General features: G+C 36.2%; 1 protein-coding gene across 6 annotated transcripts in view; it reads right to left on the bottom strand.

The window, feature by feature from the left end:
- Positions 1–5149: 5149 nt before the first annotated feature.
- The window catches only part of ZMYM4 (zinc finger MYM-type containing 4), a 146684-nt gene continuing 135757 nt past the window's right edge, over positions 5150–16076 (bottom strand). For all 6 annotated transcript variants that reach the window (XM_043574445.1, XM_043574446.1, XM_043574443.1 and 3 more), the window contains 4 exons: positions 13542–13653; positions 11813–12061; positions 8710–8839; positions 5150–7811 (listed from right to left, as the gene is read on the bottom strand). In XM_043574445.1, coding sequence (XP_043430380.1) covers positions 7604–7811; positions 8710–8839; positions 11813–12061; positions 13542–13653 — 699 coding nt within the window. In that variant the 3' untranslated portion in view covers positions 5150–7603. The remainder of the gene's footprint in view (positions 7812–8709; positions 8840–11812; positions 12062–13541; positions 13654–16076) is intronic.

Raw genomic sequence — 16076 nt, 5'->3', positions numbered from 1 at the left:
ATAAAGAGAGCATCAGATTATAACCTAATGAATAAAATAGGAATCCATGAGTCTATACTGATATAAACAAGAGAGTAAAAAAGACGACTATAAATTCTTTATAAAATATCTAACAACATGGGGCAAAAATGATGGGAAAATACTACCAAGCAAACATTAACTAAAGGAAAGGTAGGGGATCAATATTTATAGTGACAGAATTCAACACAAAAAAGAAGGGTTAGGGATTATATACTGATAAGAAAGAGAAATTAATCAAGAAAAATGGATATTAGAGTACCTTTTCAAAAACAGCCTGAAAACTGACAAAATTTCAGGCAAGGAAAGGGAGGGTGGATAACGCTTGGGTTAAAAACAGAAATGAGAAAACACCTACAAACAGACTAATGATAAAATCTTGTCTGAAGGTGGGAACACCACTAAAGAACTAAGAAGGAAAAATTGATTTGAAATCATTTTCATGAAATCATTTTTAGCAATAAGAATGATTAATAATGAAGGAAGCAATCATTCAACAATTTAAAGAATGAAATAAAAAACAAAAAGAATGGTAATAAAAATGGTAATAAAACCAGAAATAAGTAGAAAAGACAAGTCTGACAAAAAAAAAAAAAAAAAAAAAAAAAGGTTCTTTGAAAAGACCCTTAGCAAATACAGAATGGAAGAAGGGAAAAATTACAAACCATGTTAATAAAGCTGAACATATAGATGAAACTTATGAAAATTACAGAGAACTAGAAAACTGCAGAGAAAACATAAGATATAAAAATCCAAATTGACATCAAAAATTTGAATAGAACAGTGATCATTAAGTGAATTAAAATGGCAAAGACCTCCCCTTTGAGGGATAAAAAAATTAGTAAGAATAGTAATTTTTACAGTTTGAGTATACTTTCAATAACAGAAATTTTCTATACATTCCACACAATGGAAAAGGAATAAAACTTGCTCACTCTTTTTGAGTCTAGTCTAATGGTGATTCCAAAGTCAGTTGACAATTCAAGAAAAAAAAGTATTTCACCGTGAGTACCAATACAAAAATAAAATACTAGTTACCCAAACCCAAAGGTATGTACATATTTTTAAACTAATAAGGGTTTATCCAGGGAATGCAAAACCACTGATCATAAGAAAATCGATGTGTTTCATAACATTAATAAAGGCAAAAAAAATGACTATTACAATAAATGTCAAAAAAAGCATTTGACAAGTTCAACACTTCTTTATAATTGAAAGAAAAATTCATGGCAAACTAGGAATAAAAAGGAATGTCCTTGGTAAGGGTTATATATCTAATCCAATAGTATATATATAAAATACATGAACAATTAAGATTTCATTAAGGAATGCAAGGATGGTTTGATATCAGAAAAATCCATCAATGTATTTCACTAAGGATACAAATTATATGATTATATAGACACAAAAAATGCATTTGATAACAATCTTTTATTTAATGGATGGAGGGGAGATTTTTTTAGTAAAAGCTATCAAAACCTTCTTAACTTGATGTTTAAGATTGCTTTCCAGAATGGATATACAGTTGACCCTCAAAAAAACATGGGTTTGAACTACACAGGTCCACATATACATGGATTTTTTGGTAGTACAGGGCTGTAAATGTATTTTCTCTTCCTCATGATTCTCTTAATAACATTTTCTTTTTTCTACCTTACTTTATTGTAACACAGCATATAATACATAAAACATGCAAAATATGTGTTTAATCAACTTTTTATATTAACAGTAAGGCTTTTTATATCAACAGTAGGCTACTAGTAGTGAAGTTTCTGTAGAGTTAAAACTTATACTTGGATTTCCAACTTGGATTTTCAACTGTGCAGAGATAATTGCCCTAATCCCTGCATCATTCAAGGGTCAACTGTACAGTTCATTTATTCTTGCAATATGTAAGGGTTTTTAAATCCCAACAACAGTACACTTGACATTATCCATTTTTCCAATTTGTCCAGTCTCAAGGACATGAATTGATAGGTCTGAAGAGAAACTCCATGATTACTAATGAGTCTGAACATTTCTTCATATACTTGTTACCCTTTAGGTTTTTCTTCTATGAAGTATTTGTTATTCTTTGTTCAGATTTCTTTACAATTCAGCACTCTGGGGTATATTCTAAATATATATCATTGGGTAGTTTTGTGTATACGGATTCCTGCTTTTTGAAGGTTTGTTAGGCCACTTTATTTTTACAAAAGACTTACATTAGCACGTGTTTTTGCTAACCGAAAGATATCAGAAGAGGATTCGCACTCTTACAAAAAAAGGCACAATGCGAAAACAGTGTTGAGTTTATTTTACAGCTAGCCCTTACAGAGGCAGTGCGCATCCCAAGGAATGAGAGTGGCCTGCCAAGCTCCTTTCCCAGGAGCACACTCAGTGGCTCAGCATCAACCATCTAAGTCTCCATAGCTTTGGATGTGTCTGTGAGCATCGGTACTTTATCTTGATTTATTTTCTGTATCTGTTAGCAAGATGTGCCCTGAAATGTCAGGACAACCTAAGAGAGGTTATTTTGGGGTCTGGGAGTATTAAAAAATTTTCCATTACAAATTAATGGTAATTGCTTCTCCATTCTACACCATTTTGGTTTACTAAAGGTTTCATAGGAACACTTACTTTCAGATAGAGGGAAAACCTGTATCTTCCCTAAGCCTGTTATTTGTCATCTTTTATTGACAAACATCTTTAATTTTGATATAGAATGAATATCTAAGTTTTCTCCATATAGTTTCTGCTTTGGAGTTTATTTAAGAAGCTCTTTCTGTCCCCCAGATCACATTATTCTCCATATTTCTATTAATTTTATAATATTACCTTTCACATTTAAGACCTTTAGTCCATTGAGAGACCATCTTTGGACATGATCCGAGTTAGGTATCCTGTTTTTCTCCATGTAAAAGCCAGTTTACCAACACCACCTACTAAAACAAACACAGGATATTTGCATATTACTTAATTACTAAATACTTTACAGCTTTCACTGCTACTGTGAATAGTATCTTTTCCTTTTAATTACATTATCTAACTGGCTGCTGCTCTAGTGTTTTTTGTAATACACACATGCACCTGAACCTCTGAAAATACGACTTAAAAATAATGAGTTTCAGGGATGCCCTAGCTGGCTCAGTTGGTGAAGCATCCAACTCTCGATCTCAGGGTCATGAGTTCAAGCCTCGTTTTGGATGTAGAGATAACCTTATAAATATAAATAAGATAAAGTAAAAATGAGTTTTATTTCTCTTCCCAATACTGATATTCTCTTTTTCTTTCCTTATAGTCTAAATCAGAATTTCTAGTTCTATGTTAAGCAGTAACAGGATACTGGGCATAGTAAGTCTTAGTTAGGATACCAGTTTGGTAACCAAACTTTACTAGAGACCAAATAACAATGACTGAATAAGATGGAAGATATCTTATTTCTTTTTAAATGTTTTTTTATTTTGAGAAAGTGTGCATGTAAGTGGGGGAGGGGCAGAGAGAGGGAGAGAGAAAATCCCAAGCAGGCTCTGTGACGTCAGCGCAGAGCCTGACACAGGGCTCAACCTCACCAACAGTGAGATCATGACCTGAGCCGAAACCAAGAATCTAAGGCTTAACTGACTGAGCCACCCAGGTGACCCAAAAGGTTTCTTTCTTATGTGAAGGACTGAGCTAGCAGGCAGTTCAGGAGATACGTGGCTCTGCCTTATGAAGTTTAATGTGCTTTTGATATTCTGCCCTTTCCCACATAGATGAAACAAGTTTGCCACGAGCACACACACATTCTGGCCCGTGGAAAAGAGGCAATTACAAGACGAAGGCAAGCCCTTTCCTTTTAAGGATGTGGCCTGCTAGTTGTAAACTACTGTTTCTATCCCACTGGTCAAAACTCAGTCCCATGTTCCAGTTGCAAGGTAGCCTGGAAAATACTGTCTCTTACCAATGAAACTACTGCCTAGATAAAATGTGAGGGAACAGGGTTTCTGTTACTGAAGGAAGAAGTGGGGAGACGCATACTGTACAGCTGTCTTGCTCCCAAGTGATGCTATATAACCATTATCAAGTAAATGAAATTTCATTAGGAGTTTCTCTAATTGAAAGAAGGTATACCACATATATCTTCTTTGCAATGTATTAAGTATATCAATGGATTTTTGTGATGTTGATTACTATTCGTATGCATATAGGCACATGAGTGAAGAACTTATGACTGTACATAGTATTTAGTTATAACAAATATTTGACTCAAATCATATAGGGAATTCTGTTTTGCAGAACCTGAAGCACCGAAATAGTGAAAATTCAGGCTGCAGGAAGGGGATTAACATCAATTTTAAATCTTGCTATACATGCCTAGCAATCTGCATGTTATAATAAGAAATCCATAACATCTGAAAGCCTACCATGAGCCAAACTTATAAAAGAGTTATTATTATTCCCACTTTATAAGTAAACTGAGGCACACAAAAGTAATTTACTTAAAGCTATACAACCAGTAAGTGAAAAGACTAGGCTCCAAAGCCTCAGCTCTTCCTACTCTGTTAAAAATGCCTCTCAGTGATTATTTTTTTCAACAGTGGTAACACATAGGAAGAACTGGGGGAATCAGTGCTTAATTCTTCCCTAAAATTTCAACTCAGTACCATAGGGAACCTTTTTATCTACATGTAAAATTAAATTCTAATTTCTAGTAGAAAACTGGGATTAATATACAGAAATTCATTTTACTGTAGACTTTTTGGAAAACTCCTGTTTTATAAAATTAGGGATGCCAAAAGGCAGCAGATAGAAACAGTCCGTATGGAATTTGAAGGTGTTTGTACAATACCAAGGCGGAGCAAGAATCTAAGGAAAATGCAAGTTAGTCTGACATTTCCAAGATAAATATATATATATATATATATATATATATATATATATATATACACACACACACTTAAGAATGAGTACATATTCTTTATTCCAGTCTCTCAAGTTCAAAATCACTCAAGGTAAAGTGATGCAAGCAAGCTTTGTAAATCTCAAAAAAGTTTGCCTGAAATGAAATATATATGTGAAATTTGGGATTACTGGCTATCAAGGCTTTGCATATAGTTAACTAAAAACAGGCACAAGTCTTTTGATGGAAAAAGACAACAAGTGAAAAGACTTTGCAATGAAACAGTCTGTTTACTGGACTTAAGTAAACACCAAATAATTTATTTCCTGAAAACTGCTCTTTCTTTGTAATATACCATCTGTTGGCTCATACCAATAAGGCTAAACAGAAAAAAATATTTAAAATTCGTTCAAGACAAAGAAAAGGAATAACTCACCCATCAAATACAAATATACTATTTTATTCTAAGGGAATATTTCTGTGGTTTCTGCAAGGGGAAAACCCAAAGTGGTTAAAAAACAAAAAAGAACGGAAAGGATAATTTAGATGTTTCTCTCGTTTGTTTGATGTTTTCTCCCCTGGAAATAAAAATGCAATTTTACATAATTTTAATAAAATTTTAAAAAGCAAATAGTCTGACACACATATCAACAGCTACGCTTATGAAGAATGACCAATAATTAATCAAAATTTTCTTTTACGAATTTAGGATCTGGACAACTCTGCGGACTAACATGCAATTGAAGTCCTGATACAGTCATTTACCTGGGTATTGGCTGTTCTCAGTTAAAAGATACAGATTTCTTTTTCTCTCTGGTGTTTTATAACAATGTATCTACTATGCCAACAATATTTGTTCTTGATACAACTACAGAAGGGGAAATGTTAGTGTTTATACAAACCATAAAATTTGTATAGTGGGGGCTATTACACCTGATGTTTCTGGATAGTTTATTGGCAGACTTATCAGACAATCCAGTTGTTTTTCCTCCATATCAAACAAGATCTGGAAGTAAGAAGTTTTCCAGTCAGAAATGACAAACACAGATGGAATTAATCATACAGAATTGGGGCAGATTTCCTTCTTTCACACAGTTCCTGGTAACCAAAATGAAATTTGTTACAGGCAGAGGGACAGAACCATCAAGTACACAACGCCAAAAGGCCTACTTTAAAATTTTTATTTTACTTAAATGACTTCCATTTATTTTAAAAAACCAAAACACCTGCTACGCCCATCTAAAAAAATGGGACAGATTGAAAAGTTTTCCAAGGTTAAAATTACTAAGAGGGTTTTTGGACTCTTCTCATTTCTATTACAGGGTCAAATTAACCTCAGCTAAAGAAATTCTGTGACTGGCCAACATCAGAAAAGCTTTGAGTCAAAATTTGGGGGGGAAGAAACTGCGAATAGAAATGAGGGAGATGGACTGATATGCCAAACACACCTATGACTTGCAGTCCTCATAGAACTAGTAAAACAGCTAGAGTTTGGAATAATGCTAGAAGCCCTGCTGTGGATATGCAAGACAGTCCATGTCTTTGTATCCTGACCCCAGAATCCCTATTTTCAAGTTTCTTAGGACAACAAGGTCATCTTCCAAATGCTTTATAGGAACGTACTAGGACCTTTTCTACCATAATTCTGATAACTAAGTAATACTGTGTCCTTGTGGAATCATCCACAGGTTTGCCAGAGTGAGAGAGACTTTTCTTTTTGAAATGACAAGGGCCTCCAGAAACTGGTGCAAAAGACAAATAAGAAGATTTGGGAAATAGGAAGATAAAACAATGGGAGAAAAGCTGCCATTTGGGGATAAAATGAAAACAAAAGGAGAACCCCCATTTCTGTGTACCACAGCTCATGCTATGAGACAGCAGCAATAAAGGCTGACACCCAGAGAAGTGGGCATTTTAGTGGGTTTTCTACAAACATTTCAAGACACTTGGGGTCTAATGGGCTCCACAGATTTTCTGTGTGCATAATCAGTTTGTGGAGTATCAGCCCCTTTACCTCAATTTACCCACAGCAGACCCACAGCTGAGAAGGCTAGACCCAGAAAGTGAAAGGGACATATTACTCTGTGAACAGCAGTGAAGGCCTTTTTCCCTGATGTGAGGGGCCTATGGCAAAAGCACCAGAGGCTTCTATCCTTCACAGAATTGGCTTGGCAGTGAAAATCAAAATCAAGACCACTTCACTCTCTACCTTTTAAAAAAAAAGTTGAGTATTTTTATTGGGTCTTCAAGTCTGGGTCCCACGGTCCTCATCTGATGTCACTCTTAGCTCTGCACTGACTTCTCCCCTGACGTGCACATAGGGCTTGCCTAAGTAGCCTACTGCAGCCAAGGTCTTACTCCAAAGCTACCTCTCTAAGGTCTAAGGTTACTATGGTAGAGTTTTATACAACAGTTTTCCTTAAAAATATTCCACAATTTGTTATTCCCAAACAAAATAAGATTATGCACCACTCAGAGAAATTGGTTAGTCATTCTGAAGATGTCTAAGAACTATATCACTGCCAAAGAACAACATTTCTTGGTTCATATTCTTTCCTTCAATTTTCATTTGTACATCCACACTGTGGTTCACGAGTCATCTGTTTTCCATTATCTTGTAATCAAGTCAAGAGGACTTGTACTTGTACATCGTTTTCCAAAGCTGGATGCATTCACAGTTTGGTGCATACCCACGTGTATGAAAATAGGAACCCCACGTCCACTTTAATCTGATAACTCAACATCAGAGTCTTCTGATTTGGCTTTGGCAAGTTCTTCATGTACCTCCCTCACCATGAGAATACGTGTTAACATGGTGTCCAGGGTCCCAGGGTCTATTGGGAATGTGGAGTACCACATGGGGCTGTTCGGAACACAGGAGCGCTCAGGTTGCAGGTAAAACACGTCATTCCTCTGCTTCACACTTTCAGAACTATCCACAGGGGATAAAAAAGAAAGAAAGAAAGAAAGAAACTAAGAAAATTGAGGATCAGAAAGTATAGGAAATACGTAACTACTCTTTAATATAGTGACTCTCACCTTTTTCCCTACTGTGACTAATGTCCTAGATAAGCAATGTACCCACTGAGATAAATCAGTTTACAGGCATCTTCCCCCCAGGTGCAACCGGTAACTGCACATTTTTTTCTCCTACGCTCACTGGAGGTGAGTGTAATGTTAACAGAAGACAAAGTGTAAATCGTTCACAAATTGAAAGATTTAAAACATTATTAGGAGTAACAAAAAATTCAACTCACATGTAACACTATGGCTGAGAACCACATATCCTCAGTGCCCAGTATCCTGGAATGACCCCCAAGAGCACTCAATACACATTACCATGGGGCAAACCCAAGCCACTGTATTTCTTTGAGAAAAAAGTGCTTTTGTGTGGATCTTATAACTCTAAAGCCTTAAAGTTTCTGAAAGAAAAAGACCTCAAACATATAAATTCCTTAAAAATAAATTGTTTTTCCATTTATAGGTTTAGGAGTACAACTTCTCCTCTAAATTTTTCTATATAAACAGTAAAATCACAACAGTTTCATTATCACATAAAGGCTGAGCAACAGTTGTAAAGATCAAACTACAGCTGTGATTCTTGATTTTGAAGAGCTTTTCAGGAAAAAAAAAAAAATCAAGATAAAGCAATGTGTTTTGGGGTCCAAAATCAGGCAGATATGAGAATAGGGAAAAAAAGGAAATTAAAAGGACATCCTTATCTACAGTCATAAGCTGGCTACATTTCTGATATTCAAGCATCTGAAATCGGAACCATGCTAACTACTGTTTGAAGTGTGCTGGATCTAGTCCAGAGGAAGACTGCTTACCATTTTGACAGGTAAAACTCATAAAGTCGGACTGGGCATCTTAGTGGATTGTCAGTATTCTCTGCCATCTCCACACCCACTGGGACCTCGTCATCTTCATTTCGTTTCCTCTTGCCAATAGCCAGTTTATCTTGAGATGGGAAATAATTATCAAAAGATCAGAAAAATCTTTACTCCCATGCTCAAGAAATCCACTGAGCTTTGTCTCCAGTCAGAACTGTCACTCCCTTTCTCCTCCCTTTCACTTTGTCATTCAACAAGCATGACCTATGCAGGTGCTGTAGAGTAATGTAAGTACTAGGTAATAGCACTGAACAAAACAAAGTCCCTGTTCTATAAAATTTATGTTCCCCTGCTTACAAAGTGAGCCAAATGCATGGTACTAGAGAGTTAGGTCTTACTTTTGAGCCTGACTTTGCTACGAAATTTTATCACGTATATCTTAAGCCATAGCAAGGTAAAGCAGGAACAAAAAGGGTTCAGATAGAAGAGATCAAGGTATAAGTTGTCACCTAGTTATCTGAAAATATTTTCACTGTAGAAAACGGTTTTTCAAGTTTCTTTTATTTGTCAGTTTTATGAGAAATGGGATCTTTGCTGGGAAAAGAAATTCTCAGTAAAGTTGGCCATTTGGTAAGAAAGGAGCAAATCCTTTTTCACCAACAGAATTTTGTGGAGGCTAACGGTTATCAAAAAGAAACCAGGGTGAAAACATGGAAAGTAAGGCTTTTTCTTTCCCACCTTCTCCATTCAGGCTTCAAGAGAATAGCAGTGGGTGGTGGATCTGCTGTGAACCTGAGGAAAAAGGTTTTCTTCTTCTTTTCTTACAGCTGCTCTGAATAGCTGGCAAAGAACTTTCCCCAGCTTCCTGTATTAGTTATTACTTAAAATTCACCCCAGTCTTCTATTTAGAGGATACCTAAATATAAAGAGTTGCTCATTCAGAGAAGAAGCTAAACTTACTACCAATCTTGTCAAGCACCTCAACAGAAAGCGGAAATGTAACCTGAATGCCTCTCCCTCCCACAATATTTATTAAGAGCACAAAATGGGTTATATATGAACAAAATGAAGGAGATAGGACATAGATATAATAATAGAGTTATATTTTCTAAAGAGAAAGGGCAAATGACAAAAAAGTTAACACAAACATGAACATCACAATTATTCTTTATAGATTTTAGTTTCAGTGATTTTAAATGCTCACATTCAAAATATGTATTTCACTCTTATCCCAAGGAAGTAACAACTTGATTTTGGGAATTTTAGAACTTACAATTTTGGTCAAAATTGATACATTTAATTTCTAGTTCCATAATACATTAATTTTTTTAATGTTAAAAACAAACTATTACTTAATAGGCTTTTTTGGAATGTAAGATAAACCTTCTACGAAAATTGTCACTGCTGGTATTATTCTACTGTGTACAAAAGCAATACAGATCTTCCTTGACCACGATGGTGTTACAACCTGATACAGCCATCCTAAATTGAAAATGCATTTATTTTATTTTTTTTTCAACATTTATTTATTTTTGGGACAGAGAGAGACAGAGCATGAACAGGGGAGGGGCAGAGAGAGAGGGAGACACAGAATCGGAAACAGGCTCCAGGCTCTGAGCCATCAGCCCAGAGCCCGACGCGGGGCTCGAACTCACGGACCGCGAGATCGTGACCCGGCTGAAGTCGGACGCTTAACCGACTGCGCCACCCAGGCGCCCCTGAAAATGTATTTAATACATGTAACCTACTGAACATCATAGCTTAAACATGCTCAGAACACTTATACAGTCTACAGTTGGGCAAAATCTTCTAATACATATAATAAGCCTATTTCATAATAAAGTACTGACTATCTCATGTAAATGATTAAATATGGTACTGAAAACCGAAAACACAGAATGGCTGAATGGGTGCAGAATGGCTGTAAGCACATGGGTTGTTTACCCTCGTGATCATGGGGCTGACAGGGGGCTGCAGACTGCTGCTGTCAGCACCACAAGAGAGGATCATACTGTATTCCACTAGTTTGAGAAAATATCAAAAGTCAAAATTCAAAGCATAGTTTCTACTGAATGTATATTGCTTTCTCAGGATTGTAAAGTTAAAAAATTATTAAGTCAAACTCCATCTGTATACTCTAGGCCAGGTTCTAAGGTTCTGCAGAAACAGATAGTTAATGTGAACTAAAAAGTGGTGCTCTGGTTAAAAAAAAAAAAAAAAAAAAAAAAAAAGATTTAGAAACAGATTTAAAAATTAGGCAGGTTCCTTTTACCTAGCAACTGGCCACTCTGTTGCCTCTAAATCAGTGATTCTGATCCTTAGCTGCAGATTTTAATTCCCTGGGAAGTTGTAAAATGCAAATTATTTGAGGGGCACCTGGGTGGTTCAGTCAGTTATGCGTACGACTTGGATTCAGGTCATGATCTCACGGTTCACAAGTTTGAGCCCCGTGTCAGGTTCTCTGCTGTCAGTGCAGAGCCTACGTCAGATCCTCTCTCTCTCTCTGCCCCTCCCCCACTTGCACATTTTCTCTCTCTCTCTCTCTCTCTCTCTCTCTCTCTCTCAAAAATCAACAATTAAAAAAAAGAAAAGGAAAAATGCAAATTATTTGGGCTCTAATCTTGACCAATTAAATCAGAATTTCTAGTTTATTTATTTATTTTTTAATTTTTTTTTAACGTTTATTTATTTTTGAGACAGAGAGAGACAGAGCATGAACAGGGGAGGAGCAGAGAGAGAGGGAGACACAGAATCTGAAACAGGCTCCAGGCTCTGAGCTGTCAGCACAGAGCCCGACGCGGGGCTCGAACTCACGGACCGTGAGATCATGACCTGAGCTGAAGTCGGACGCTTAACCGACCAAGCCACCCAGGCGCCCCCAGAATTTCTAGTTTAAAAGCCAATAAAAGTATAGGGAGGCAAGTGATTCCTCTCATTTTGTGGCAAGCCTTTAACCTAACCCTGACAATAAAAAAGCATCTAAATTTAAAATTAAAGTTACACTCTTCCGTGTCTAGAGTTTACAGTTACTCTTCTGTGATAAGTCTATTTGAATACCAACAGGGCTTCAAACGGAAATCTCACAAACTCCCCCACACACCTGGTTCTGACTCCTGCTTCTGTAAAGGTGGGAAGAACCTCAGATATGTCATCTTGGTGCTGTACTTCAGAGTCCTGGTCCGTCTCATCACATGGGCAAAGGAAAGCTTCAAGTGCTCAGTAACATTCTTGAGTTGAAAGTATTTGGTATTGAAGAAAAGGAGGGTGTTCAAGAGGACAATTGGTGAGTAAGCGCCCAGCTGTTTGCATTCCCACAAATGCTCTTCTTCAATGCGAGAAAACATGTAACCTGCACCAGAAGGAGGACAGAAGTAACAGTACTAAGCTCCTGCTAAACAGGACTAAATAATTTCTCCAGTTCTCAGATAGGAAGATATAAAGGAAATGACCAATTGCTCCATCTTTCCCCTGCTCCCTTATATGAAAAACCAAAAAAGGTACCGCAAAAGAAAAAAAGAAAAGATGTCTGTCTGAGGCAGACAGACACTGGGAGCAACCCCCTGAAACAGTTTTAATCTATTGTTATTTTAGACCAGGGTTTGGCAAACTTTTTCTATAAAGAGCCAGATGTAAATATTTTAAGTACTGTGGGCCATTCAGGCTCTGAACAACTTTGTTGTTATTGAAAATAAGGGGCAGCAGACAACACATAAACAAACAGCTGTGGCTATATACCAATTAAATTTATTTATACATACAAATATGAATTTTATATAATTTTCATTTACCACAAATTATTATTATCTTTACATTTTGTCCCGACCATTTTTAGCTCATGGACTATCCAAAAACAGGCAGCAGGCCAGATTAAGCAGTTTGTAGACTCCTGTTTGAGAGTATTAGGCTTACTGTTAACTGGTTCAGTTTTATTTTAGCTAAGAACATTAGAAGGCAGATAGTTCCCTCACTCCCTCACACTCCCTCGTATTTTAAATTTACATTAAGAGTAATTACTTCATGATGACTTCTTTGGGATTTTTCTCGAAAAGCAGATGTCTTACAGAAGAATTAAGATGAGTATACTGTTAAATGTACACTCCTCATGTCAGCCCTTAAATGCAGGTCTTCCCTTATGTTCTCTGAACAATCCTCTTTGCTGCTGCTTATGCATTCTATTCCTGGGAGCCTAACCATAAACATGAATTTATTACTTCCAACTCTATCTCCCTAGTTGCCTCTTTGGATGCTAACTGCATCAAGCCACCACCCTACTCAGAATCCTTCAAAGTTGCTCTACAACCCAACCAAAGGGGCAAAAATTCCTGAACATCACATTCAACCTCTCCATTCACAGCCAAGGAGCCTAAGACTAGGAGTAAATTAGGGAGCTGTCCAACAACATATGGTCAGAGACAATTCAAGGATGAAGATTTAACTCTTGTAATAACCCATACAGGGTATTTATAATAAACTGCTGAAGAAGGACCACTGCTAACAGGTACAGTCTACAAGTAAAGTATGTGCCAGCTACTGGTATAGTATGCAACTACACTACCAATATCGGACCAAAAATGGTTTCTAAGAAGTAAATACAACCTCCAGTTGTTTTTTTTTTTTTATTTTCAATGGTATATACCTATACATACACTATATGGAAGTTAAAATTCTACTTAAATAATAAGCCAAAGACTTCCTCCTCAAAACTCCAAATATCTCATGAATCAAGACAGAAACATAAATGAACAGTTTATAAAAACATAATCATAAAAATTAAGCAATTTAAGAATGCATATCAAGAAAAGAATCAAAATAAAAAATAAGCATCCTACCATTAGGAAGTATTGTAGGTTCCCATATTTTCAAGAGTTTGGTAAGTTCAATCATAAATCTGGAATAGGGCTCAGTAAAAATATTATCTATTCTACCATTTTCAAACAGGTACTACAAGAGAAAAAATGGAAACATATATGTTGGTACAAAGAAAACACAAGCTTTTTTTTTTTAAGATTATTTTAAGGAATAAAGTTGACCCTTAATTTTTGCCGTTAACGTTATGAACCATTTTAAGAATACATCTTAAAATACCAGGATTCAAGCTATAAAGGTTCTTTTCTTTTTTTTTTTTTTTAAGTTTATTTATTTATTTTGAGAGAGATAGAGATAGTATGAATGGGGGAGGGGGGGGAGAGAGAGAGAGAGAGAGAGAGAGAGAGAGAGAGAGAGAGAGGGGCTGCCAGTGTGGAGACCAATGTGGGGCTCAAACCTGTGAAGGCATGAGATCATGACCTGATCTGAAACCAAGAGTCAATGTTTAACCAACTGAGCCACCCAGGTCCCCCTATAAAGGTCCTTTTCATATGAACTGTCCTTGTCTCAAGCACTGAGCTTGCAAGGTAAAATTTTCTCAGTTCATAAAACTGAAATACCAAAAATTGGTTCTAGTTTGGTATTTTCCAAATCCTTTTCGAATTCAAAGGATCTATCTGCAAATGTGTTCTCAGAAGGTTTTGGGTTTTTTTTTTTAACGTTTTTATTTATTTTTGGGACAGAGAGAGACAGAGCATGAACGGGGGAGGGGCAGAGAGAGAGACACAGAATCGGAAACAGGCTCCAGGCTCCGAGCCATCAGCCCAGAGCCCGACGCGGGGCTCGAACTCACGGACCGCGAGATCGTGACCTGGCTGAAGTCGGACGCCTAACCGACTGCGCCACCCAGGCGCCCCGGTTTTGGGTTTTTTAGCACAGTTACAAGATCCCTTCCTGAAATAATATAGTTAGCTAGTGTCAGGTGACCTGAGGATAGCCAAATTTTAAACCACAGCTCTCAACTCTCTACCCCACAACCCAGACTTCAAAAAGTTCAAGTCTAATTATAGGATGTAAAACTATGCTAATTATAACCATCAAGAACCATATCACAGAATGGGGAAACAAGAAACAGTTTGGGTAAACTACTGTTAAAAAACATCTTGAAGGTGCAGGGTAGGTCAGATGAAATCACTCAGGGAAATACAACACAAGGTATAATTACATGCTTAAAATCTTTTGGTGTTTTTTATGATTTGGGATTCCTAATTTATTTATCTATAGATATTTTGGTTTTCTGCTTTTCTAGCCAATGTATGACCTGGAGAAAAATTGTATTGCCAGTCAAATCTTGTTTTGGCTAATAAAAATTATATACCATTTCAACATGCATTTCTATAGGCCTCTTCAAAGGCAATTCATGCCACTGCCAGATTATAGTTTTATTGTTGAGAAGTGTTCATCTTTTTCTTCTTTTAAAGTTATTTTCACAATGTAACTATAATAAATCTTCATTATGGAAAAAGCTTAAAATACAGAAAACGTGGAAGAATGACATGCTCCCAACTCACTAAACATCAGAAACACACAGAGTTGAGTTTTATACATTTACTCAAACATATGAGTACATATAAAATCCATGTTTTTTAAATTACTTCCCCCTTAGATCAGGAACATGACAAAACTGCCTGTTCTTGCCACTTTCATTACTGTACTTGAAGTCCTAGCCAGAGTAAGCAGGCAGGAAAAACAAGTAAAAGGCATTCAGACAGGAAAGGTCCTAAGGAGTAAAAATACCTCCATTTACAAATGACACGAGCCTATATAGGGACAATTCTAAAGAATACACACACACACGCGCACACACACACACACACACAAAATTGTTATTAGAGTTAATAAATGAATTCAGCAAAGGATACAAGCAACACAAAAATCACTTGCAATGAATAATCCAAAAAGGAAATTAAGAAAACAATTCAATTTACAATCGTATTGTAAAGAATACTCAAGAATAAATTCAACAAAGGAGGTACATGACCTATACACCTAAAGGTAGAAAAAAACAAAAACAAAAACAAAAAACTGCTAAGAAATTAAAGACCTAAGTAAAACATCTCATATTCATGGATCTGAAGATAATATTGTTCAAATGGAAAAATTCCCCAAAGCACTCTAAAGATTCAGTGCAATCCTAATCAAAATCTCAATGGCTTTTTTTCTTTTCTTGCATAAAGGGAAGGAAAGGCCAATCCCAAAATTCATATGGAATTACAAGGAACCTCAAATCACCAAACAAATCTTGAAGAATCATACTTCCTATTTCAAAATTTATTACAAAGCAACAGTAATCAAAATAGCATGTATCACCATAGGAATAACCATATAGACCAATGTATCAGAATTGAAAGTCCAAAATAAACACATAAATTTAGTCAAACGTTTTTCAATAAGGATGTCAAGACTGTTCAATAAAGAGACAACAGTCTCTTCAATAAATGGTGGTAGGAAAACTGGATATCCACATATACAGTTATCCCTAAGTCAGACGTATCCCT

Source organism: Prionailurus bengalensis, chromosome C1 (assembly GCF_016509475.1).
Source record: "Prionailurus bengalensis isolate Pbe53 chromosome C1, Fcat_Pben_1.1_paternal_pri, whole genome shotgun sequence".
Taxonomy (NCBI): domain Eukaryota; kingdom Metazoa; phylum Chordata; class Mammalia; order Carnivora; family Felidae; genus Prionailurus; species Prionailurus bengalensis.
This window is presented reverse-complemented; position numbering and strand designations above follow the sequence as displayed.